The sequence below is a fragment of the Symphalangus syndactylus genome, chromosome 4 (assembly GCF_028878055.3).
Source record: "Symphalangus syndactylus isolate Jambi chromosome 4, NHGRI_mSymSyn1-v2.1_pri, whole genome shotgun sequence".
Classification (NCBI taxonomy): domain Eukaryota; kingdom Metazoa; phylum Chordata; class Mammalia; order Primates; family Hylobatidae; genus Symphalangus; species Symphalangus syndactylus.
In genome coordinates this window covers 74,468,266-74,494,621 of record NC_072426.2, presented here as the reverse complement: position 1 = coordinate 74,494,621, position 26,356 = coordinate 74,468,266, and the positions used below count along the sequence as shown (strand labels likewise).

General features: G+C 40.4%; 1 protein-coding gene across 1 annotated transcript in view; it reads right to left on the bottom strand.

The window, feature by feature from the left end:
- Nucleotides 1-1,012: 1,012 nt before the first annotated feature.
- Nucleotides 1,013-26,356, bottom strand: part of LOC134736325 (uncharacterized) — a 29,993-nt gene continuing 4,649 nt past the window's right edge. The window contains exons 4-5 of the mRNA XM_063637104.1: nt 6,117-6,296; nt 1,013-1,242 (exon numbers count right to left, since the gene is read on the bottom strand). Coding sequence (XP_063493174.1) covers nt 1,106-1,242; nt 6,117-6,296 — 317 coding nt within the window. The 3' untranslated portion in view covers nt 1,013-1,105. The remainder of the gene's footprint in view (nt 1,243-6,116; nt 6,297-26,356) is intronic.

The following is a 26,356-nucleotide window of genomic DNA, read 5'->3' as shown; positions in this document are numbered from 1 at the left end:
TGTAGTTTGGGATATTTGGTATTCTGCCTTCTACAGGGAAACAGTCCTATCCATAAACCTCTATTATTAACCTCTTGATCATAGGTACCATTGAAGAAATAAGTGGCAATTGTTGATTTGCTAAAATTATACGTTGATCTTAGCAATTAAGTTCTGTGTGTCTATCCTTTCTTAATCGATCTAGTCATCTTTAGCAAATGAGTTCCATGAAACAAACAACAAGGGCATACATGTAGTTTTAAATTCTTTGTGTTGTTTTTGATGAATCATAAATGAATGTATAGTAAAGATTATAAAAGAGATTTTATCTGTAAGATCTTTCATAGTGAACCTAACCATCACACATACTTGTATGAGCTCACAGAAGCCTATTTCCACATAATAAGACACTCCATAATCTACACTTGAAATCTGACTATTAGCTTTACAGTCACTACATACAGGGAGAGAGAGAGAGAGAGAGAGAGAGAAACTTGGCTTAGCAAATATTACTAATAGCCAATACTGTTGCAACTTCATCTCTATTGCTTTACTCATAAAAATGATAAGCAAAAGAGGGGTTCTTGCATTTAATGTAACAATGCGATTGTTATTGTACAGATAATCCTAAAATGCAAATGGTGATATCTAAATAAAGTTAGTAACAATTACTGAAAATAGTTTGTTATATTCTTTTTTAATAAATGAAAATAATAAGCTTCACCATGCAGATTTGCTTTGAATATAAGAATTCAGACAACTTCAAAGTTATTGCAGTATATTCAGATGAAACAAAAGGTGCAATATTTTTATTTGTAATAAAAATTCACATAATATGCTTTTCAAAAAATATGATTGTGTGTGAATGTCTTAAATGGTTATCATTTCTAGAAATCTTCCTCAACTTTCTCTGCTCTCAAGAAAATCAAATAAATTAGATGAGACTGAGCATTAATTGGTTGCCAAGATTCATTTTTGTCAAAATCATTTTGGAGTTGTAGATGTTCATAAAAAGACTAATTGCAAAGTGGTTTAACTTATTTTTATTACAATTTAATTGTTCAAAACAATTTTCCCTTAGGATTATTTTTTCCAAGTCATTTATTTCACTTTATCAAATGACCTTTTAAGAAGTTCTATAATCAGCATACGTTGTCAAGACAAAATAGAAAATATGCAGATACACTGGCACTGTCAGCTTTCTTTTCTTCTCTTCTTTCCTCTCTCTTCTCTCTTCCTTTCTGAAAGCCAGGTATCTTCTTACTAAAATAATTCAAACAAGAAAGACACATATAAGTAAAAAATCAAAAAGCCCTGCCTAAATTTAATCAGCCTAATTTAGCTTTTGTGAAAAGTGAAAATATTTTAAAATAGTATACTCAATATTTGATAAGAAAAAGAATATGAAAACATTCAAACAGATATTATTTATAATATTATATTAGTCCATTCTCACACCGCTGTAAAGAAATACCTGAGATGGGGTAATTTATAAAGAAAAGAGGTTTAATTAGCTCATGGTTCTGCAGACTGTGCAAGAAGCATAGCGGCTTCTGCTTTTGGGGAGGCCTCAGGAAGCTTACAATCATGGCGGATGGTAAAGGGGAAGCAGGCATGTCTTACGTGGCTGGAACAGGAAGCCTAGAGAAAAGAGAGGTGCTACACACGTTTAAACAACCAGGTCACATGAAAACTCACTCACTGTCATGAGACGAGCACTGAGGGGATGGTGCTGACCCATTCATAATTAACCAGCCCCATGATCCAATCACCCCCCACCAGGCCCCACCTCCAAAACTGGGGATTACAATTCAACATGAGATTTGGTAGGGACACAGACCCAAACCATATCAAATATTAATGTATCATCTAGAATATATAATAAAAATATAATACAAATACATATATCTTTGTTTCTTTTTCACAAATCTGAATTTTCAATTAAGTGTTGCATTTTGTCTTTAAAGTTTTTTGTATGGGAATCTTTGAAAACCCTAAAAGTTGTTTCTTTCCAGGAGTACAATCTTGTACATTTTCCTTTCTGTGTGCTGACCGATACCAAAGTGTGTCAGTCATCAAAATACATACAGATAAAGAAATACAACCTAGTATATTTGCATTTGCCTAATATGAAAGTTATATTATTTGACATCTGAGTCCCCAAGATAGAGAGGAAGCTTGGAGACTGACAGTCTTACTGATGGTCCCCTTTCTATTCATACATTGAGCAAGTCTCCATGGGGTTGATATGAAGATTTGGACTGTCTGCCCTTCCAGTCTTGTGACGACACAAGAAAAGTAATAAAGGTGAAAAACAGTGTAGGATTCATCTACAAATGATCAAACAAACACAACATTCTTTAATGGCTAAAAGCTGGGTGTATTTAATATATAATTTATTCTCAATGATAATGTCAGTCTAATCTATGTGTACTTTCCTATATGATGGTACTTGGAGATGGGGCATTTGGGAAGTAATTAGGTCACAGGGTGGAGGCTTCATGATGGGATTAGTGACCTTATAAGAAGAGATAAGAAAGAGCTTGCTTTCCCTCTCTTCTCCCTCTACCAGGTAAAGTATACAATGAGAAAATGGTAGTCTGCAAACCAGGAAGAGGGCCTTCAACAAGAACCCAACCATGCTGCCACCCTGATCTCACAGTTCCAGCCTCCAGAACTGTGAAAAATAAGTATTTGTTGTTTAAGCTACTCAGCCTATAGAATTTATTGTATCAACACAAGCTGACTAAGACACATGCATTAATATGTGGCCATGGGGGGAATATGGAAAAAAACAAAAAGTAGAAACATACACAGATTAAAGAGTTTTGTTGTGGATTGAATTGTGTACCCCTCAAATTCACATGTTGATGCTCTAACCCATGATGTGACTTTATTTGGAGACAGGGCCTTTAGGGAGATAATTAAGGTTAAATGATGCTGGGCCCAGTGGCTCACACCTGTTATCCCAGCATTTTGGGAGGCCAAGGCAAGCAGATCACCTAAGGTCAGGAGGTCCAGACCAGACTGGCCAATATGATGAAACACCATCTCTACTAAAAATACAAAAATTAGCCAGGTATGGTGATGCACACCCATAATCCCAGCTACTAAGGAGGCTGAGGCAGGAGAATTGCTTGAACCTGGAAGGTGGAGGTTGCAGTGAGCTGAGATCGCTCCACTGCACTCCAGCCTGGGCAAGAGAGAGACTCTGACTCAAAAAAAAAAAAAAAAAAAAAGGTTAAATGAGGTCTTAAGGGTGGGGCCCTAACATATCCTTATAAGAAGAGGAAAAGACATTGGCTATCTCTCTCATCTGGACCCTCACATGTGAGGCCATGTGAGGACTCAGCAAGAAGGCTTCAGTCTACAAGACAGGAAGTGAGGCCTTGCTAGACACAAACCCTAACGGCACCTTAATCTTAGCCTTCTAGTCCTCAGAATGGAGAGAAAATAAATGTATGTTATTGCAGCCACCCAGCCTATGATATTTTGTTACGGTTGCCTGAGCAAACCCATTTTAATACGGGTTTAAAATGTGTGTTCATCCATTTGCTAATGAAAGGTGAATGGAAAAGGAAAGATGGAAGACATAGGAGAGGTGCAATAACTGGTGGAGCAATGTACCAGAGGAGACTTGAGGTGATGGCATCCAGAACACAGGCAACTTTCATTGAATAGAGCAATTGTTCCAGAATTTTCTAGATAGGGACTTTGAGAACTTCATGAGCATTCTGACTTCTGGCACGTACAGTATTTTAAAAAACGTTTCAAAGTTGTACCTGTTCCCCTTTAGCTCAGAGGAAATGATCCCTCTTCCCAAACTAAGACTTTGCCTATGCCTAGGGTCTCAAAACTTCCCACAACCTGGAGATCTCTTGGACTGGTTTCTTCCTCACCTTTCTGCAGTACCTCTCCTTGACCTCTATCTCCTGATATGGTTTGGCTGTGTCCCTACCCGAATCTCATCTTGAATTGTAGCTCCATAATTCCCACATGCTGTGGGAGGGACCTGGTAGAAGATAATTGAATCATGGTGGCAGGTCTTTCCCATGCTGTTCTCATGATAGGGAATAAGTCTCAAGAGATCTGATGGTTTTATAAAGGGGAGTTCCCCTGCACAAGCTCTCTTCTCTTGTCTGCCACCATATGAGACATGCCTTTCACCTTCTGCCACGATTGTGAGGCCTCCCCAGCCATGTGGAACTGTGAGTCCATTAAACCTCTTTTTCCTTATAAATTACCCATTCACAGGTATGTCTTTATCAGCAGCATGAAAACAGACTGATACACTCCCCCACTACCCAGACCCAGGTATCCAGTGCACTAGTCCAGCATTTTCCTCTCTCTGTGACTCATGAACCCTTTTCATAATAATTCGACAACAATTTCCTTCAAAATTTTCCGTGGTATGAAACAAAGTAATTTTAAGTTGAAAAAGCTTTTAAATTTCTTCAGATCAGTGCATTATTTAAGACCATATTACAAAATTCATTTAATAAAAATTTCTATGATATCTATTCCATGTGTTGAAAATCATAGCTTTTTCCCATTTATTATATGACACATACTGTTTGATTTACTTTAATTATGTAAGAAAAAAGGATGGTTGAGTTATAAATTTTAAAATGACACTGTACGTGATTTAATATACTATTGTATATTAAAAATGTAGATTAAAATTTAATTACATGTTACATCATCAAGATATGACTACTTTAGTAGCTGATATTTAGAATGTCTGCATTTTGTAATGTAAAAATCAACTGGCTCATTTTTATAATTGTTAAGTTCTAAAGATGATATGAAAGAAGTTTTTAGGCTATTTGCAGGCACTTTCCAAATAACACATTTTTATTAGATGAAAGCCAAACTAGATATGATTATTACTATATTTTTCTCTTTTATCTGTTTATTTTTTAAGCATTTGAGCATCTTGATAAGCTTTATAAGAATTTTGCCATCTGACTTGTGGATCTGACTTGTGAAAATTATCTTGAATTAAATTTGCAGAAATATAACTATCATTTGCTTCTCAATAGCTTATATTCTAACACTAGTTTTCCTTACATTGTGTTTTTAAAAATTCCCCCTTTTCAGCCCCAATATGTAGCTGAAAAAAAAATCAATTAAAAACTCCAGGAGTCTGAGACCAGCCTGGCTAACATGGTGAGATCCCGCCTCTACAAAATAAGTAAAAAAGTTAGCCAGGCATGGTGGCTCTCATCTGTAGTCCCAGCTATTCAGAAAGCTGAGGTGAGAGGATTGCTTGAGCCCAGGGGTCCATGGCTGCAGTGAGCCATGATCATGCCACTGCACTCCAACCTGAGTGACAGAGTGAAACCCTGTCTCAAAAAACCAAACCAAACCACAACAACAATAACAAAACAACAACAAAAAGCCAGCAAAATTCTATGAAGGTTGAAACCAGTGGTGTTCCACCAAGTCACAACAGCACTGACTCCGACCCCACACACAGTTGCCCTTGCCTATTGGGTGAGGGGCAGTAGTGGGGGAGTTGACTCTTGACTTGCTCTGTCATTGTCACCACATGGATCCCTCTGCAACTCTCTGGAGGTATCTGGGTCCCCAGTGAAAACACAGTGCCCTAGCCCAGTGGTTCTCAAACTTGGGTGAGCAATAGAATCAACCAGAGGATTGTTAAGACAGAGATTACTAGGATTTTATGATTCAGTAAATCTGGTCAGGGGTCCAAAGATTTGCATCTCTAACAATCATCAGGTCAGATGCTGATGCTGCTGGGCCCATGACCATGCTTTGAGAACCACTGCTCCACCATCAGACGGTTCATGCTCTCCATTCATTTTCCTGGCTTCTTGCCTTTACTTGTTTCCTTCCTGGAATGCCTCCTACCTCTCCATTTCCTGAATTGTACCTACTGAAATCCTACTGGCCCTTCAAGGCAAAATTCATTGCCACTTCCTCAGGCTGCTTTCTGTTCTCTCAAGTGTGCCCCTTCTTTCCTCTAGGAGACAGCTAGGCAGGTCACGGTTTGGCATGTACACATTGTGCACAAGCTATGGGGTAGGCTCTGTATTAGTTCATTCTCTCGCTGCTCATAGAGACATACCAAAGACCGGGTAATTTATAAAGAAAAAGAGGTTTAATGGACTCACAGTTCCATGTGGCTTGGGAGGCCTCAAAATCATGGCAGAAGGCAAGGAAGAAAAAGTCACATCGCTGGGCATGGTGGCTCATGCCTGTAATCCCGGCACTTTGGGAGCCTGAGGCAGACGGATTGCCTGAGCTCAGGAGTTTGAGACCAGCCTGGGCAATATGGTGAAACCCTGTCTCTGCTACAAATACAAAAAAAAATTAGCCAGACATAATGGTGCACACCTATAATCCCAGCTACTCGGGAGGCTGAGGCACAAGAATCACTTGAACTGGGGAGCAGTGAGCCGAGATTGTGCCACTGCACTTCAGCCGGGGTGACACAGTGAGACTCTGTCAAAAAAAAAAAACAACCCTCACATCTTACATGGTGACAGGGAGGAGAGAATGAAAACCAAGTGAAAGGGGTTTCCCCTTATAAAACCATCAGATCTCGTGCGACTTATTCTCTACCATGAGAACAGTATGGAGGAAACTGCCCCGATGATTCAATTATATCCCACCAGGTCCCTCCCACAACACGTGGAAATTATGGGAGCTACAATTCAAGATGAGATTTGGGTGGGGACACAGCCAAACCATATCAGGCTCCTAGGAAAATGCCCAGGGCACAAAGATGTGTAACTACACCATTTGAGGAGACCCCATTTATGTATCTCACTCTTATTCACCGAGTTAAAAACTCCTTGATTATGAAAACGATGTTTTATTAATTTTGATATCCCCTAGCCTAGTGTACATCTAGGCATTTAATAACATTACTTCTAACTTTAATTGGCTCATGAAAAATATTATTTATGTATTCAACAAATACTTATTGGATGTGCCACGACGAATGAGACAGATGCAATCCCAGAGCTTATAAGAGTAATGACAATCATGATGATTTACTGAGTGTTTATTATTTGCCAGGCACTGTATTAGATGCTTTATGTTTATTAACTCATTTAAACCTCAAAACAAATCTATATGGTAGGTATCATAATTACCTTAATTTTACATCAAGAAAGCCTAAATAAGGTCATACAGCTATGTAAGAAAAAAGGAATTAGGGTTTAGAACCTGGGCAATCTGGCCCCAGTGCCATTAACCATGACATTATAGCTGATGAAACATTCTAGCGAGGAAGAGGGCATTTAAGATGGATGAATTAAATACCATCCTGAAATGTACTGTGAATGAGCAGTACAGGATGCTATGATGTTACGTGGCAGAAGGGGAAAATCCAGATGTTTTGAAGTGGTCAGGATGGATTTCCTTGAGAAAATGATTCCTTAGCTGAGACTTGAAGGATGGGCATGAGTTAAGAAGACAAAAGGGAGCAGGTAAAGTGGTATTACCAGTTAAGGAAAAAGCATGTGTTTAGTTGAAATGGGCTGTGAATCGTTTAAGGAACCGAACGAATGCTTATGTATTCTGGTGCAGCTAAAGAGAAACATCAGAGCCAGACCATTCAGAGAATTAGAGTCCTGTTAAGGATTCAAAAATTCACCCTAGGCCAGGTGCAGTGGCTCACACCTGTAATCCCAGCACTTTGGGAGGCCAAGGGGGGTAGATCATGAGGTCAAGAAATCGAGATCATCCTGGCTAACATGGTGAAACCTGTCACTACTAAAATACAAAAATTAGCTGGGCTTGGTGGCACACGCCTGTAGAGCCAGCTACTCGGAAGGCTGAGGCAGGAGAATCACTTGAACCCAGGAGGAGGATGTTGCAGTGAGCCAAGTTCGCGCCACTGCACTCCAGCCTGGCGACAGAGTGAGAGTCCGTCTCGGAAAATAAAAATAAAAATAAAAATTCACCTTGAGAGCAATGAGAAGTCACAGCAGTCATCTAAGTAAGGCAGCTGTGTTACTAAGTGTCAGGTTAGAAGGGAACAAGTACAAATGTGGGGAGATGGCTGAGGGGCTACTACTACAGTCCAGACAAGTGAGGAAGGTGGCTTCTGTTAGGGTGTTGGCAGTAGGAAAAGAGAGGAATGGAGAAAAAACAAAACTTGTTGACTAACTGAGTGAGCACTGAGGGAGAAGTGCCAACAAGAACTCTAATTGCTGTCACACAGAGGGATGTGACAGAGGGTGACTGCAGGGGTGACTTAATTTGAAACTTGAGTGCCAAAGGGGAACTAGTCTTGTAGAGATCTACGAGGGGGGGAGGTAAGAGGAAGTTCCAAAGCCCTGAAGTGGCAATGCGCTTGGTTGGTATAAAGAAGAGGAAGAAGGCAGCATGGCTGGGAGGTAGTGAGAGAGAGGATGCCAAGGAGGGCAGGAAAGGGAGACGGGGAGATGGGGTTTGGATCATGAGAGCCCTGTGAGCCAATACGAAGAGTCCAAAATTATCCTAAGTGAAATAGGACATAGAAATACATGTGCATGATTAAATACAGTATTTGTTGTTATGTAGAGTCAATTATAAAAAATCAAGAGAGTACAGAGGAAGACGTGCAGGACGGTACCATAATAGTTCAGGTGGGAGATACTGGTGGCTTAAACTAGGAAAACAGAGAGAAAGGAATAAACTCAGGGTGTATTTTACACGTGGCAATGGTGAGACCTATTGCTGGATTATATGTGGCAGTTAAGGGAAGGAGGGAGTTAGATTCTGCCTTGAATAACTTGATGGTTGTGCTCACCAAGATGGAGGGTACTAGAGGGGGAACAGTTTAGGAGGTGAGTGTCAAGAGTTCTGTGTTTGGTGTGCTAAGTTTGAAGTGCCTACTAGTCTTTCAAGCGGAGAGTTACACTGGCAATTAGATAGATGAATCCACACTGGCAATTAGATATATGAATCCCGAGCTCAAGCCCAAGGCTGGGAGTGTACTTTTGGAGCCTTACTTAAAGTCATGGCACTGAGTAAGATCACCTAGTGAAATAAGGAGTAGAAAGGGGTATAGCACTGAGCTTTGGGACACCCCAACTAATAAAGGTTGGACAGGCAGCAAAGGATGTGAGAAGGAGGTCAGGAAAAAAAAGCATCAGGAGATTGTGTTGTCACAGATGTCAAGAGAAGAAAATGGTTCTCAAAGACAGAGGTCAAATGTGGGACAAATGAAGGGCTTGGATGAGGCCAGAGAAGTGACCACTGCCAATGGCCACCTGCAGGTCTCTGGGGACCTTAACAAGGCTAACATCAGTGATAAGGTGGCAGTGATCACCTGATGGAACTGGGTAAGGAGAGAAAGTGGAGGGAGCGATGCTAACTTATTTCCTAAGTTGTATCGTGATAAAAACCAGAGAAAAGCACGAGAGCTGGAGGGGATACAGAGAATACTACAGCATGTTTGTTTGTTTTAGAGACAGGGTCTCACTCTTGTCACCCAGGCTGGTGTGCAGTGGAACCATCATAGCTCACGGCAGCCTTGAACTCCTGGGCTCAAGAGATCCTTTCTCCTCAGCCTTCTGTGTAGCTGAGACTACAGGTATGCACCACTGTACCCCGCTAACGTTGTTTTGTTTTGTTTTTAAAGATGAGGTCTCGCTATGTTGCCCAGGCTGGTCGCAAACTCCAGGCCTCCGGGAATCCTCCTGCCTCAGCCTTCCAAAGTGCTGGAATTGCAGGTATGAATCACTGCACCTGGCCACTACTGCCTATTTGGGTGCAGATAAAAAGGAGTCAGTGAGTAAACTGATAATGTGGGAAGGAAAGAGAGAGAGAGAAAGAATAAATGTAGCACTGTAGTTCTTGAGAAAGGCAGAGGAGGTGACAAAAGTGGAGAGGCTGGCTTAGCTAGGACCAGGGATATTTTGTCTATTAAAATAGGAGAGAAGGAATACTATATGGGTACAGATGCAATTAGGACGGTCGATTTGGTGAAAGAAAGATTAGTTAATTCATTTTCACTTTCTGCTTATATTTTTTCAATGAAGTATGAGTTGAAAAACTCATGACCGGGCAAGATAGATCAGTCAATACAGACGTTTGAAAAGGTCATAAGAAGGTGTGACATTGTCACATAAGCATGCAACAACCTGGGAAATAAAGCAGGGCTGCACAACAACAGTGTCCAGTTCAGTTGTGGTTATGAATTTAAATGAGACCAGTCAGCAAAATTATGTGATTCTTCCCCACAACAATGTTCAGCTGCTTCGGTGACAGCACGGGATAGATGGATCATTGGTGGAAACAGAGATGGAGATACGCCAGGAGTGTGCAATGAAGAATAAGAGGAGTCAGAAAATGAAAGAAGCGATTGTAATGATGGGTGGAGAATAAGGAGGGAAGAAAGTGTGGACAATCAAGATGTTTAGATTTGAGATCTTGATAACAAGAATTGCTGCTGTGGCATACCAGAGTATATGATTGGGGGAATATGATAGGGTATAAAGAGAGAGGGATGTTGAAAATCAAGATTCTGTTTTGATTTTGCCAGATTTTGTTTATCTTGCATTATAGGTCATAATCAGTTATTCAAAATCCCTTTGACCAGGCACATTCACCATTCAGAAATTTTCCAATGTCACAAAAAAATAGGATATACATGCCCTATGTTACATAACCCCTGTGAGATTCAAGGCAGCATCCTCTAATCAAACACATGAATATTTCTGTAGCAACACAGATTTTCACACTAACTGGGATAAGGAAAGGCTATTCATAGGCTTGCAATAAGTAAGGTCAAGTCATCTTGCCAAGGAAGTTCAGATCTCGTCAGGTTTGGTCTCCAAATGAGTGGCCAATAAATAAATAAATGCAGATGTCAGTTGTATTTGAATTTTAAGATTGCAGATAAGAGATTGTGGGCACAATAACCCTCTGTGCCCTGAGGCATTTGATTTTTTAAATATTTCTCTTCTTTCTCCTAGGAGAGTTCACACACCTCCACAGGAAGAGAGCCACACTGCACAAACAACAGGTGTAATTCTAAGGTGCTATTTCTCCGAATGCCACATGTTTACCATTGCTCATCTCAAGGAATCAAAACCCAGTTTCAACTTTAATACACAACCCATGAAAGACTTAACCTTCTATAAAAATATGTGAACAAAAGTAGACTCGCTTCTGGGAGGATCAGGAGGGATGGAGGAAATTATCCCAGAGGGTGCCGGCTTGGGAGTCGCTCTGAGGTCAGCCCCAATCCTTTGGTTTGCATTTGTAGGGAGGATCCACCCAACAGCTGTGCTTTAGTCATCTTTAGAGATACTCTCTCCCACCCCCTACCCTAGAAAATACAGAGTTGAATGTGCTGAGAAGTATACATTATGCTGCATTGTGTGACTGTGTAATTACTGTCCTATACATGCTGGACCAGAGATTAACTGAAGACTGGAGAATTAAACAAAGTTGTGACTAATTCTGGACCAAATCCAATAGGCAGATGAATAGGGCAGTCCTGATATTTTGCCAAAGCCAGGGCTGTAGATAACTGCAGTGGGCAGGAGGTAAGTGAAAGAATTAGTTGAGTGAAAGTTTCGATTAGGAGGTTGATGAGTCTGACACATTTGTTTAGAATGGTGTCTTAGGCTAGATTCTTTTATTAAAAAAAAAGCAAAACAACAACAAACTTTCTGTGTTCTTAAGTTTTAGCATTGCTTCCAAGGAATTAATGAAAGGTACTATACTTAAATTTTTTTAAAAAAAGTTTACCAATATGAATATTTTTTCCTTTAAGAGAATTTTTTCTAGCCTGAGGTTCCTGAACCACCAGAGAGCCATAGAGTTTGCAATGGTGGTCCACTTAGAATTTAATTTTTCCAAAAGCTTAAGAGAACCATGTATTTGATTATGATAAGGCTAAGTAAGCTAATTAATATTGCAAGTATATCCCTGACAAAGTGCATTCCAGGTGGGAGAAAGAGAGTGAGCAAAGGTAGAAAGGTAGAAAGGTAGAAAGCTGCAGATATCCAGAGAGTTCAGTCCAACTGGACAGAGCATCAAGTTAGAAGCAATGGGATTGAAGAACAGAAACGAATATCAAGGCTCTTAAGTGCCAGGCTGAAAAATTGGAATGTAGTTAGTTGGTTTGCAAAAAGAATGCTCTTGAAGGGTTTTTGAATAAGAAAATGGCATTATCATATTTATATAGGTTTTTTCCATAGAAGTCAAACCACTTCATGTACTTCGGCGTCATTAAATATGTCTATGGCTTTAGGGTAACATCAAGTAAATTTGAGTCCTCCTTCTAGTTTTCATTGACTTTCAAGACCTGGAATTTATAAATTATACTCTGCAAGTGCCTCAAACTATCTGAACTTCATTTTACTCATATATAAGTGGGGATAAAAATACTAATCTTATAAAGTCCCTGCAAAGATCAAATGAGATAATTTATAAACCACATTGAGTAGGATATGGCACCAAGTGGATGTTCATTAGAAATCAGTTCTCCTCCCAGACCCTCCATGTCTTCTAATAATTAGGAGGATAACATCAGAAAGAAAATACACCCCCATGTGAACCTTTTCATTATTTCTTTTTTTAAAATTATTTCTTTATTCAGCTGAACAAATTTTATATGGCCACTTGCTGGGCCCTAGGATACAAAGATGAATAAGATAAAGCTCTTCTTCTCAAGTATTCTACAGCCCCATAAAGGAAGCAGAAGCTACATCAATAACCAAAATGCCAACTGAGAAGGAGAATTAACAAAATGCTGGGGAGCAGAGAGAGGATAGGGGACAAATCCTGGCCAGGGGATCTGGGAAGACTTCACAGAAGAGAAGATATTTCAGCTGGGCTTTGAAAAATGAGGAGGTTGGTGTGTAAGTAACTTAGAAGAATAAATGTGAGAGTTCCTAAAGCAAGAGGGTGGCCAGGGTAGGCTGGCACAGTCAGACTCCAGGAGGAATATCAGACCAGGTTATTAAGGAATATATTTATCCTACTATAAGTGTGAATTTTATCCTCTACACAAGCAGAAGTCACAAAAAGTGGTCCAGGACATTGGATTATTTAGACACTGGTACAATAATGCGGGTTGGAGGTGGGAGGTGAGGGGGAAATCTACGTGGGCCTCCATGTTCTCAGCTTTGGTAGAGTTTTGATGGAAATCATAACCAAGATAAAGCGTCCGAGAAGAAGGAACCTTAGGGGAAGCAGATGGAGGCTTGAGGTGAGATTAATTGGGACCCTTTAGATTTGAATGGACTGTGGCCCATCCAGATGAAAGTATAGACCTGAAGTTCAGTAGAGTGATCATGATGGATTCAAAGAACCACAGGGTATCAGTAAGCACTTAAGCCCAGGATGTGGCCACATTCAACCAGGAAAATAAGGAGGGTGAAAGAAAGTGGGCTAAGGGTGGAATTATGGAGATCACAGTGTATAACACAGTATATAAAAAAAGGAAAGGAGTGATACCAGTTACACAGAGGGAAAAAGAACAAGGGAAAAGAGAGTCTGGAAAGACAGTAGAGAAATCCAGAAAACATCAGCTGTACTTCAAGCAGAAAGAAAGCCAAAACATACTTAGGAGTTTAACAAATCCTTTTATAGCAATTTAAAAAACAAGGTGAGATGCTTTTCTGACTCTTTTTTTCTTCCTGTCTTATTATGTAATGGCCCCAAATAGAAAAAAAGAAAAAATCTCAAAGAGAATACTAGTCTTTCTCATTTTAGATGATTTCAATAGCCCCATTTAGTCTTCTTGTGTCTACTCATTTTATAACACAACAAATCTCATTTAATGACAAAAGATATATTTTCCTGAAACTCTGCCAAACATGCTATTTTCCTCCTCAAAAAACCCTAGATTACACCCCATTGCTTACAGGATAAAGTGTAACAGTCTATTACTCTCTTACGTGAATCTTTTTTCTCTTGTCTACTCACTGTCATCAAACATATTTTACACATTTATGCCTCTAATAGTTTGTTGATACTTCATATAATTCCCTCTACAAATATAAGCAAATATTAGGCTGGTGCAAGTAATCGCGGTTTTCGGCATTAAAAGTAATTGGCGACAACCGCAATTACTTTTGGACCAACCTAGTAGAAACCTTGCTATGTCATTTCTAGACATCCTTGAATGCTCACCCCAAATCCTTTACTAACTAAAGTCTACTTTGCCTTTCTGCACCTTCCGTAGTTTTTGTTTGGCATTTATCAGGCCAGAGGCCATTAGACCCGAGCTGGACTCCTAAATGACCATGTGACCTCTGGAAACGTCTCTGGGCCCCAGGTTTTTCATCAATAAGTTAACTTTTTAGGTTCTCAAACTCCAAAATCCTTTGATCATATATGCTGCAGTAAGTGCATAGCTAAGGAGATGGGAATCTCTAAAACAGAGCAGAACAAAAGCATGATACTGTACACACGTGTACACATGTGCCTGCATGCACACACACGCACACACACGAACACTCTCCCAGCAAAGAATTAAATTGAATATCTGCCAAAGGAATTAATATGAAACACTAGGACTTCACCAATATCCATGGATTTGAGAAAGAACAACACACAGGACAGAATGACGGTAACATAGTCTTGGGTCAATTCAAGCATTTCGCACAATTGGAAGCTAAAGTCCGGAACAAACTCAAGCTTCTGAAAAACACGATCAGTAAAATAGACTTAAGGCCTCCATTATCTGACTCGGGTGGCCTCCTGAGACTCATCTCCTGTCAATCCCTGTCTTGTGCACATTGCCCTGTCATGAGGCACGATATCTTCTCAAGCCTCTTGGAATATACCATAGTCTTCCCAGGAAGGCCACTTTTCCTCCTTGAATTACTGCTCTTTCCTTGAGAGTCAGTTTTCCTTTCTGGCATCTCTCTTTCATGCTGAAGGCTTTTCTCAAATGGCCCTTCACACTTAAATAAGGCAATAAGAAAATCATGTATGCACCTGCCTTTCCTACTGGACAGTTAGATCTTTGAGGGAGAGGGCTGTGTTTGGTTCACCTTTTTTCCTGAAACATTCTTGCAAGCTTGGGATGCAGTGTTAGTAGTATACTATTTAGAACATAATCATTGGCCCACTTTTTTTGCTGTTCATACCATATTTGTAGTAAGGGTGGCATTAAAAACCAACAGGGAGGACCGAGTCAGTTATGAAATCATATTCTGTGACCGCAGTAGAATAGTTTTATCATTGATCACACAGATGAAGAGGTTTTACCTTTAAAAAAAAAAAAAAGCAGCTAGATGGAGTGGGGAAAACAGAACATTAAAAGTTGAGTCAAATATTTGAATGACGGTTGTACAAATACCATTTAATGTGATGTGGACTTACCCTCTATCAGGGGCTATTCTGAAAATTCAACACCTAACCCTCCCAACGCTATGAGGAAGATACTAGTATTTTTCTCCACTTTACGAATATGAAATTGAAAGGCAAAAACATTAAGTAACTTGCCTGAGGCCACACTATTAATGATTGGTAAAGCCAAAATTTCTATCCAGGCTGACAATTTCTAGAACGGTCATTTAACTTCTATAGACCTGTCATGCATTAAAGCCTTTAGAATTTAGAAGTGGATAGAATTTATTTGCAATTAAAATTTCCCAGTGATGAACTGATAGGATCAAATGGCAGGATGTCAAGAGTGCATATTTACAACAGTCGGAAAGTTAGATCTTCAAGACCTATTCCAAATTCAGAAGCTTTGATGGTGGTTTTTGTGTACATACAGGTATCTATTCTTTCCAAATGACGTGCAAGATTCTTGGGGGTATGAATAATGTCTAATAGTTTTCCATATTCTTTCTTCCATACTGTTCCATGTACACAGTAAGCAAAAATACTCGTTGGCTGATTTTGAAATCCTTTCCACTGTCTAGCCTTTTAGAACAGGGTTGATCATCCCTCCTCTGTGATATTGAGCATGAAGGCAACAGAACAGATTTGTGACTTCTAAAGCTCCCTTCCAGGGCTGTGATTTGGTAGGGGACAAAAATAGACAGGAAAAAGCACCAACATCCTTATGTCCTTCTGTGGCACAGTTGGAGAGTGCTATGCCAGAGTTTCTGATTTTAAAGGTTGTTTGAGAAAAAAAAAAGATAAAATGAAGTTCCGAGCAATTCTCAAAATCACTTATTGATCATGTCACCCAGCTCTTCTAAATTCCAACCTGGATATATAAGAAATAGCAAATTGGTGTTGGGAAAAAGAGCTAGGCTTTCTGATGGTCTCAAGGATATATCAGCAATAACAGCAAGCAGTCTAAATAATTCCAGACTTACGACATTCAAAGACAAGAGGACCAATCAAGATTTTACAAAACAATTGTCAGCAATAGAAACACATCAGAAAAGTTACACTAGAATTGTAGCTAATATTTCTAAATATTTCTCTAGATTGTTACAAGGATTTTGAAATGATCATTTTGCCTCTAGACAGTGGCAATTTGATATTATAAGTAGCACAATAAAATAGTTTTGAAGCAAAAACTACAGGGGTCACTTTGCAATTGACCTTATACTTGGATGCATTATTGTTCTATTTTTTAAGGCTAAATGAAAGTGCAAAAAATATTATTGAGTCATGAAAGGAAGAGTATAGGATATTGAAAATAACCTTCCAAATCTACTCTTGACAATTTAAAAATAGCACATTGTGCATAGCCATTTTCACCTAATAGCTAAAACATAAAAACATGATTTGAGAAACAAGAAATGCATGCACTTGTTGCAATTATTTTGTAAAATCGTTAAGATTGGTCTTCTTGCCTTATCTTTGAATGTTGTAGTCTGGAAATATTTAGACAGCTTGCTGTTATCTCTAATATATCCTCGAGGCCAACAGGAAGTCTAGCTGTTTATACCAAAACCACTTTGATATTTCTTTATTTTTTTTGAGACAGAGTCTTGCTCTATTGCCAGGCTGGAGTGCAGTGGCACTATCTCGGCTTACTGCAATCTCCGCCTCCTGGATTCAAGCAATTCCCCTGCCTCAGCCTCCCGAGTAGCTGGGACTACATGTGTGCACCACCAAGCCTGGCTAATTTTTTGTATTTTCAGTAGAGATGAGGTTTCACCATATTGGCCAGGATGGTCTTGATCTCCTGACCTCGTGATCCGCCCACCTTAGCAATTCGATATTTCTTATGCATCCAGATTGGAATTTAGGAGAACTGGTGAGAAGATCAATAGGGTGCAAGCACGTGGAGACTTTGAAAGCATCAAATAATGATACTCTAGTAGTGAAATATGGTTTGTTTTCAAGTCATAATTTTACCTTCATTAATAAGATGAGCTCCAACTCCCAAATAAGCTGTGTACAAATAGGAAGCAATTGCTGTCCACCTTTACCCCTCAATGCCATCCTGGTCCCATGAAGGACACCCAACTCTCTGTGAGCCTCTCCTTCAAATTGATGTGCTCAGCTCTTACGGCACCTCCTGCCAGGAGCCTCATGCATGGTCAGGAACTGAATCCATTCACCACTTTCAATTCCTGCTACCTGGAATATGGCCCCTTGTAATCCCGTGAGAGCCGCCCAGCTGCCAAAGCCTGGCTTTTTCTAGCCTACTTCTATCACCACCCTCTTGATTTACCTTTCTTGCCCCTCTTAAAAATAACCAGGGCCAGTGTCACAAGAGACCTCACAACTCAGAGCTGCCAATGATGAAAGTTCAGCTATGTGGGAGTTTAAAATGGCTTGGTGGATTGTCTTGTGGCCCATCTTTTATGACATTTTTCCTGTGGGGAACCAGGCAGAATTCTAACTAATTTAAAAACTGGTATCTACCGCAGAATTCATTCCTAGGCTAGGGACCACATATAATAATAATCACCCCAAATAAGCAGCAGGAGCTGAAATTACATAACTGAAAATATTCCACCAGGGAAAGAAGAGGAGCTAAAATATTGGGGATGCATATTTAATACAGTTGCAGCTATAGAAGGAGAAAGTCTACTGGCCAAAAAAAAAAAAAGACCTTTAAGTGAAACTGCTCACTAATAATCCTGTCATGGGAACCTCTATAAAATGCTTACATTGAAGTCTAACAGATCCCAGAATTCTCCAGTGCTTTAGGGAATCAAGTTATTGAAAGCGTCCTATCTTTTGTATTTAGAAGGTCCTCTCTCTGTTTTAGGCTAAAATATGTGTCAACACAACATGTTGACAATAAACCAAAAAAAGAAAAGAAAAGTAAGCAAACAGTTAAAAAAAAAAATCACTGTCATAGTTCTTCTTTTAAAGGAAAAGCACTGGAAAACAAAACAAAAAAATATCAAGGCCAGAGCACAGGACTAATTTAGCTGGAACTGAAAGGGACATATTAAAGGTCACCATTGTGTAGGGCACACGAACTCAACGCCAAGAGGATTTGGGAGGCATTCGGCTTTGACTTAATACAGTAAAAGTGTTTGTGCTTAATTATGGGAGCGCTTGGGGGCCCTTCCTTGCCCCCTTCCCATGTGGGGCATCATCAGTAATGGAAATCACCTGGTTGTGAGATTAACAAAGACAACACTCGAGATGCCAACCAGGGGCCACCGTTGTTCTAACAAATGACAACCGAGCCTCTATTTCAGGGCAGCAGGATGTCACTCTGGGGGATTTTTCCATCAGCCAAAGTACACCTACCTGGACCTTTGTAGATGTGACCTTCAGTTAAGGCAACGATTTCCTCATTACCCATTTTCCACAGGCTTGTTTTACAGAGATGCTCCCAGGGAGCATGAAATGGGAAAACTCAGAAGGAATAAGAAAAGAGATCTTAAAACCAGGATAGTCATTATAGCCTCAGGGAGAAAGGAAGAACGTTTGGGAGCCTTTATGAAACTTTATTTTATTTATATTGTTTTTCAAGTGCATCTTTTACTAAGGGATGTTGTTGTCAAAACGGCAACAAATATATGCTTTTTTTGATGGATGAAGAAGTTCCTCTCCAACTTCCCCCTCCTGCTTTGGGCCAGCGTGGAGCTGAAGAATATTTTTATGCTAGCAACAAAACCTACCTCCTGGGCTTCATAATATTGAGCATGTTTGCTGGAGCCACAGCTTAATCAGTATGAGCATATCCAATACCTCTATGAAAAACCGAAAACTGCCCAGAAACCTTCTCTATCAAAAGCATGGTACACAGTAGGTAGAGCTTCCAACCTCACAAGCAAGTCAGCAATTAAGCTCAGAATTGATCTGAAAAAGACTCTGAAAAATAACATACCGCTGGTCCAGAAGCTAGAGACGACATAAAAGAGAATCCACAACAAAAATGTGGCATCATTTGTCTTCCACTTGACCTAGCACCAGCGGTGCTCTGCTCCTGCTTCTGGAACTGGGGGAATGATGGAGCAGGAACCCAGGCTAGGCGTATGTGTTCCCATTTGCAAGAGTATCCAGAGAGGCAGAACATTTCCAGTAGCAAAATAGCACGAAATCGGAGAAACATAAGAAGAAACAGCCACATTTTGACCCATGTTTTCTTGATAAGCCTTTTTCCTTAAATTTTTAATTTAGCTAACTCTCAAAGATCTTCCATGAAGTAAACACTCTTGTTCTCAGCTGAACAGGAATATTGACTTGCCTTGTGTTTTAGAGCAATCAGGCAGAGAAGAGTTTTGGTGAGGGGTGTCTGTGTTTGCATTTTGCTGTTTCCTTGCTTTGTTTTCTTTGTGGTTTGGTCATCCCCTGCCACTCCTCTGATAGAACTTCATTTTATTATCATATTTCTTATTGCAAGCTGACAATATGTACAGATAGACATAGGACATGGTATCTATGTCTACTGCAGAGATTCATGGCCCATGTTAGGAACACAAACAATTCAGAAAGAAAATATACCAAGAGCGTTTCAAATATCAGCTGTGCAAAGGAGTCAATGTCAGCATAAGTCACGTCATGTGCCATCCTAGTACAGCACTCCACACTTCCAAGGCCTCCTAAAGTATTGGGTAATGACAAGCCTGCACTAATATTTTATCACAGCTGCTGAAAAAAAACAGTAGAATGATTCAGTTTGGCAACTGATAAGGTCCTGATGGATCACTTAATTCAGTACTTGTCTCTTACAGATGGAAACACTGGAAAGCCAGCTGCATGCAGCATGTAGTGAGTTCTATAGTTTTACGTTGCTCTGGCATCGGTCTTGAATCTAGGCTTGACTTTCTCATGCCGGGAGCAGGGCTTAATCACCTTTGACATAGTCTTCTGCTCTCCGCTTCCTCCCAGTAACTCAAGGTGGTTGACAACCACCTCCTGGTGACCACGTCCCTAAGGGAGAGCTGGATACAACTTACTTGACTGGCCCCACGGACTCCCCCAACAACTCCCCCACCAACATAGAACACACAGATATGCTGCAGTGACCCCCTCTCAGTCGCAGTGTCCACAGAGCTCACCCACCGATTAAAACTTCCCACAGGAAGCCTGCTTGAGCAATGCCCTGGACCCCAGTAAAGGCTTTGGCCCACAGGTTCCCCCTACAACTCTCTCTCTTGCTCCCCACTCACTGGTTGCATGTGTGTGTCTCAGACAGTTCCCCACTTCCAGCTGGCCCTGTGAGTCCTGCTCCTCTCCTCTCTGGGACCTGTGAGTAATACACGTCCTCTGCTGTTTCATGTGCTTTGTTGAGTTGCTTCCTCTGTGTCTCCCCTGCCTGACACACCTGAACCCAACCTCCTTCCGGGTTCTCCTAGAGAGGAAACCGATCAAGGCTTTCCTAGAGAGTAGCTATCTTGGTAGGAATAAACTGAACACAGATCAAACAAGAGCCACAAGAGTGTCTGCTCGTAGAAACGGATCCCTGTGAAAGAAACACCTGCTCACAGGTGGTCACTTAGACATTAGGCCTTCCCCTAGGATGAGGAAGTATCCCAAGAAAGTCACACTGTAGACAGCCATGCCCACTTACTCCACAGCCCCTTCAGGGCAGGGGTTGAGTTTGTAGCCGCTCTCCAGAGAGATAACTTGGGAACAAATTAGCGGAAAATATGACAAAGTGCTGTGTTCAGAATTGCTCTGAGAGTTGTGGAGAGTGGAGACTGTACTCCCGGTGCAGTGCCCTGAAATTAAGCTGTGCTTTTTGCTTTCATAGGTGAGACGCTCCCTGACAGTGCTCCCATCCCCATTTAAGTGTGTATTTAAATTTTTTTTAAAGGTAACATTTTGTAAAAGAATAAACTGGCACCACAGACGTGTGTGGGCCTGTTCCAAATACATCTCAATATAGTCAAGTAATTCTTTTGTTCCAAGACTCTTAACATACCTCGAAAAAAACACACCACACAAGATATGCTTTGCAGAAGAACAGTCTGTTCCAAGCTTTTCCTTTTATGAAGCTATTGCTGTTATACTGCACACTTTTCACACCTGTAGTCCACCAATCATAGCCCCTTAAAAATGTTTCATTTGTTGAGGAAAACTTCGTATTTTAAAAGTGCTTCTCAGGCTCTGTCTTCATGGCAATCTCCCCAGAGTAAATATAATCTCATTTCCTTTACAAAGGCAGCTTTAAATGTCTGAACACAGCAGTACACTCCAACTCCAAGTATGCATAGGTTCCTTACATCCTTATGAAGATATTTTGGAAGGTTCCTTGCCTCCAAAACCCTTCCTCACTTGGCTAACAGTGGTGCCTGCAATCTCACCGTTCTATGACTTAAGTATTGTCTTCTGCCACTGCTCTATTTCTTTGGAAGTCCTTGTGAGAGGACAGGGAAGAGCGAATTAAATTAGGGACATGCACCCAAAAGGAGATGGAGTTAAAAATGAACTCCTCTTGGCCGGGTACAGCGGTTCACGCCTGTAATCCTAGCACTCTGGGAGGCTAAGGCAGGCGGGTCACTTGAGGTCAGGAGTTAGAAACCAGCCTGGCCAACATGGTGAGACTCCATCTCTACTAAAAATACAAAAATTAGCTGGGCATGGTGGCAGGAACCTGTAATCCCAGCTACTCTGGAGGCTGAGGCATGAGAATCGCTTGAACTCGGGAGGTGGAGGTTGCAGTGACCTGAGATTGCACCACTCCACTCCAGCTTGGGCGACAGACTGAGACTCTGTCTCAAAAAATGAACAAAAGCTCTTCCTGCTTTATAATTTTACTGACAGCTGACCCTGCATAAAGTACTGGCCTCAGATTTTGAAGTAAAAACTATAGATTCATGCTGTCTGCCACAGCTGGATATTCAAATAAAAAACTGAAAGCAAAGCGAAATAAAACAAATACGACACTAACACCAATCAAAACAAAAACTAAGAACATGTACAGTTGACCCTTGAACAACACAGGTTAGAGCTCTGCAAGTTCACTTCTGTACAGATTTTCTTCTGCCTCTGCCACTCCTGAGACAGCAAGACCAACCCCTCCTCTTCCTCCTCCTCCTCAATCTACTCCTTATGCAGATGATGAGGATGAAGACCTTTACGATAATCCACTTCCACTTCATGAATAGTAAACGTACTTTCTCCTCCATCTGATTTTCTTAATAACATTTTCTTTTCTCTAGCTTACTTCATTGTAAGAACACAGCATATAATACATGTACACGATATGTGTTAGTTGACTATGTTATTGGGAAGGCTTCTGGCCAACAGTAGGCCATTACTAGCTAAGTTTTAGGGGAGTCAAAAATTATATGTGAACTTTCAACTGTGCAGGGAAGAGGTCGGGACCCCTAGCCCCCACATTGTTCAAGAGTCAACTGTACTCTCACTTGAAAACAACTAACTATAACCAAAAGAATGGGCTGCCGAGTGGTGGGCACCTGTTCCCACTGACTGCCTGGCGTCCTTTTCCCTTTATTTGTATCACAGAATCCAGAGACTCCCTTTTCCTCTTGGAGATGGCCTGTCTGCATTCTGTCTACCACGTGTTCTCACGCCCACAGCCAGGGTGGGCTTAAGAGTAACCCATCTCCCTTGACAACTAACTGGCCCAGGGTTGGGCACATCATCCAACTGGAGTGAATCGGAATTGTATTAATGATAACTACATACTCTGAGGGAGAAAGCACCCTCTCTGCCTGAACCCTTTCTCAATGATCATGATCTGAAAGACCCCTTAACTATGGAGCCGTCATTACTACCTTTGACACTGCCTGGAGAGTGCTTGCTTGAGAAAGAAGCCAGCTCAGATGAAAATACAGAAGACACCCTGCTGATTGACATCCACTGAACCGTTGGTTCCAGCTATGCCTGAAGCCAAGCTCACTCCAAAGTTTCCCTGTTATGACCACTAATCTCTTTTTTCATTAAGCTCATCCAGGTTGTGTTTCTTGACATGCAACTGAAAAACCAGGATCACCACTCACTCATGTACCCGGGACCTTAAGAGATGCTTCCTCTTTTATGTGACATGCAAGTTGTTGTCTTTTATCTACATAATAAAAGATACGCACTTGACATGATCAGAACTAGTATCAAATATGTAGATGTCAGAGTTGATCTATCTAAGATAGATAACTGTTTTGAAACCCAAAGCACACATTCTCAAACCAAGGTCCAGAGAATTTAAAAAATCAATGAGACAGAAGTTTGCTTTGGCAGACAACATTAAATTTGAATGTTTGAGTACATTTGAATGTGAGTCAAATCTGAGTATGTTTAGCTACATCCAGTCCACGCCCCAACATCCCAACATAATTACTAACTCTGTGAAATCAAAAAGGGGTTTAAAAATTCAGAAAAAGAACTACAGTAGAGAAACGTGCCAGGCTAGACACAATAGCACAGTATGAATTTAAAGAAGCCATTTGACCTTGTAAAATACAAACTAATGGAAATTCCTGTTAATTTTCAAAAGGATACACCAATTGTGTATGACTTAGCCTTATTTTATTACAAAGTTTTACTTTCGCTTTCTTTAAGATACAGACTCAATTTCAAAACATCCATTTCCCACGTTTTATTCCATCACAGAATTGCTGCAGAGTTTTGCCAAATTTGAACTCTCAATATGCCTCATTTCCGCTACCTGTGGCTTGTTAGGGAGAGAAGCAAGAGAATGGTAATACTCAAGTTCCACTTTGAACTTTGTGAATGCAAATTATACTAGAGAGTCTCAATGTGTGCTTGCTTTATTGCTTTACATTTTGAGTACAAACTGATATGTTTTGTTGTATCACCTGTCACTTTATAATTTTGCTGTTTCAACTTTTACATTTCTATTTTTTCCAGTTTCTGCATCTAAAACTTACAAGAGAAACATCAAAAAGGGAAAGTGCAGGAGTATCTTTTAGCAAATATTTTCCCTTGCTGTCTACATTGCTATTTATCGTCCCTGCTGGGGTGTTTATAGCATTGGAGCAGGAGGAAAATGTGCCTGCCAAAAGGTAACCTGTTGTACTAACAGACTGAAGACTTCTTAAAATATAAAAGTTCCAGAAAGGCCTGTTCTGTTCTGCACGACTTCCTCATGTCATATAAGCTTTAGTGTGGATTAAAGCAAGTCCATCAAGGCAGTGCATTCTGTAGCTGAAAATCAACCCAAAAAGTATTAATGTACCACCCCTTACATAGAAGTCATGATTCTTTGGCAGTCTGATGCCTTAACAAAATAAATTGAAGGAAAAAGGCTTTGTTGAAAACAACGCCCTCTGATAACCTTCCCAATACATTTGACTGAAATATCAAGGCAGGAAATTGTATAACAATTCAAAAAACATCACATATATGTCTGAAAAATGTGTGCAATATTGATGTTGAGTCTAGACTTCGCAAAACTAAAGAAACATCTTGGTTGTATTTCACTTGAATTATCCAAATAAGCCAGTCTGTGGAGGTCTGGTACAGGATATAAATGATAACTTTAAATTCTTCTTTGGCTATCTCTAGGAGGATAAAGCACGAAGAAGAAAATAAGGGGCAGGGAGGAAGTGAAGACATTATTACAAAGAATTATTTGGTTGGGGGGAAACTTTTCCTGCACATCAATAGACACTTTCCTTAATGTGCTGTAAATAATGGTTGGAAAATTTTCTTTTTAAAAAAGAACATTTATAGAACACCTACTTTGAGTCACTAAAGCTGAAATAATACCATTCATATTATATTACTACTTCCTTATGAGTTAAGCAGACTTTTTTGAGTTTCATGAAAAACTAGCCAATTTTTCTAGGAGAATGCTTTCTATAGAAAATGTGCTCCCAGCTCAAATTTTTAACTTATGAAATTATCAGAACAATAACAATGATAACAACAGCTTCTCTGGTCAGCTTGGTCGTCCTCTTCCATTTTTTTCTGCTCTCCAGGCACTTTCAGCTCCTCTCCTCCACTGTCATTCTTACTCAAAGGTACGACTTACTTCACAGAGAAAACCAGAGTGAGAGAAATTGCCCCCCACACCCACCCACTGAAATGACAAACCTTCTTGTAATCACACCCATCAGCTCCTCTTTCCCCACTGCTATAACAGAGGAGCTATCCCTCTTCCAACTTATGGTAAATCTGTCCATCTGGGCTGTAGATTGTATCCCTTCCTGCCTTCCCAGGCAATTAACACCCGGATTATCTTTTCAGTAGTTTAATTTCAACATATCCCCCAATACTGGATTCTATCCATTGGCATTCAAGAATGCTCATAAGTACCCTATCTTAAAAGCAAACATAAAATAAAATAAAAACTCAACCTCCCTCCACGCCTCTTCCTTCCAGAGCTATTGTCTGTCTCCTCCCCTTTAGTAGAAACTTTCAGAGAGAATTTTATCTTTACTTGTCTCTCTTTCTTTACCTTCTATTGACTCTTCAGCCCATTGCAATCCGACCTCTAGTCCTGTTCCTCCATCGCTCCACTGAATGATTCTTGGAAGAGTCAACTCTCAGTAACCATCATGCCACTAAGTCCAATTGCATTCCAGTCCTCATCGGAGTGGAACTCTTGATGGTGTTCCACTCTTGTCCAGAGCTTCCTTTTAGAAATTCCCCCCTCCTTGGCTTTTATGACAATAGGCTCTCCTGGTGTTCCACCTACCACCCCAGCTGCTCATTCTCAAGGTCTTTTGTCAGCTCATTGTGACAATCCAGGCTTTCAAGGGTCCTTAACATCCTATCCTGGGTCTCCTGAAATTTCCTCAGCAATTTTACCCATTCCTTCCACTTTGATTGCCATCATCTACATGTCAGTGATTCACAAACTTAAAATCTCCAATCCAAACATCTCCTCTGAATTCCTAACTCATTTGATTGTCTCAAAGAGACCGGAAACTGAACCTAACCCCAATCAAATTCTGATCTTTCTTCCAAATTAGCCTTTTGCTAGAGTCCCTTTGCTTACATGAAGGCAATTTCACCCATCAGTGATGAGGGCCTGAATCTTTGGTAACACCCTCTCCTTCATTGGCTTATCCACCACCATCTGCCCTGTTAGACTTTCTCAATACATCTGGAATGCATCCTTTTTCCAATCTCCACTGCCAGG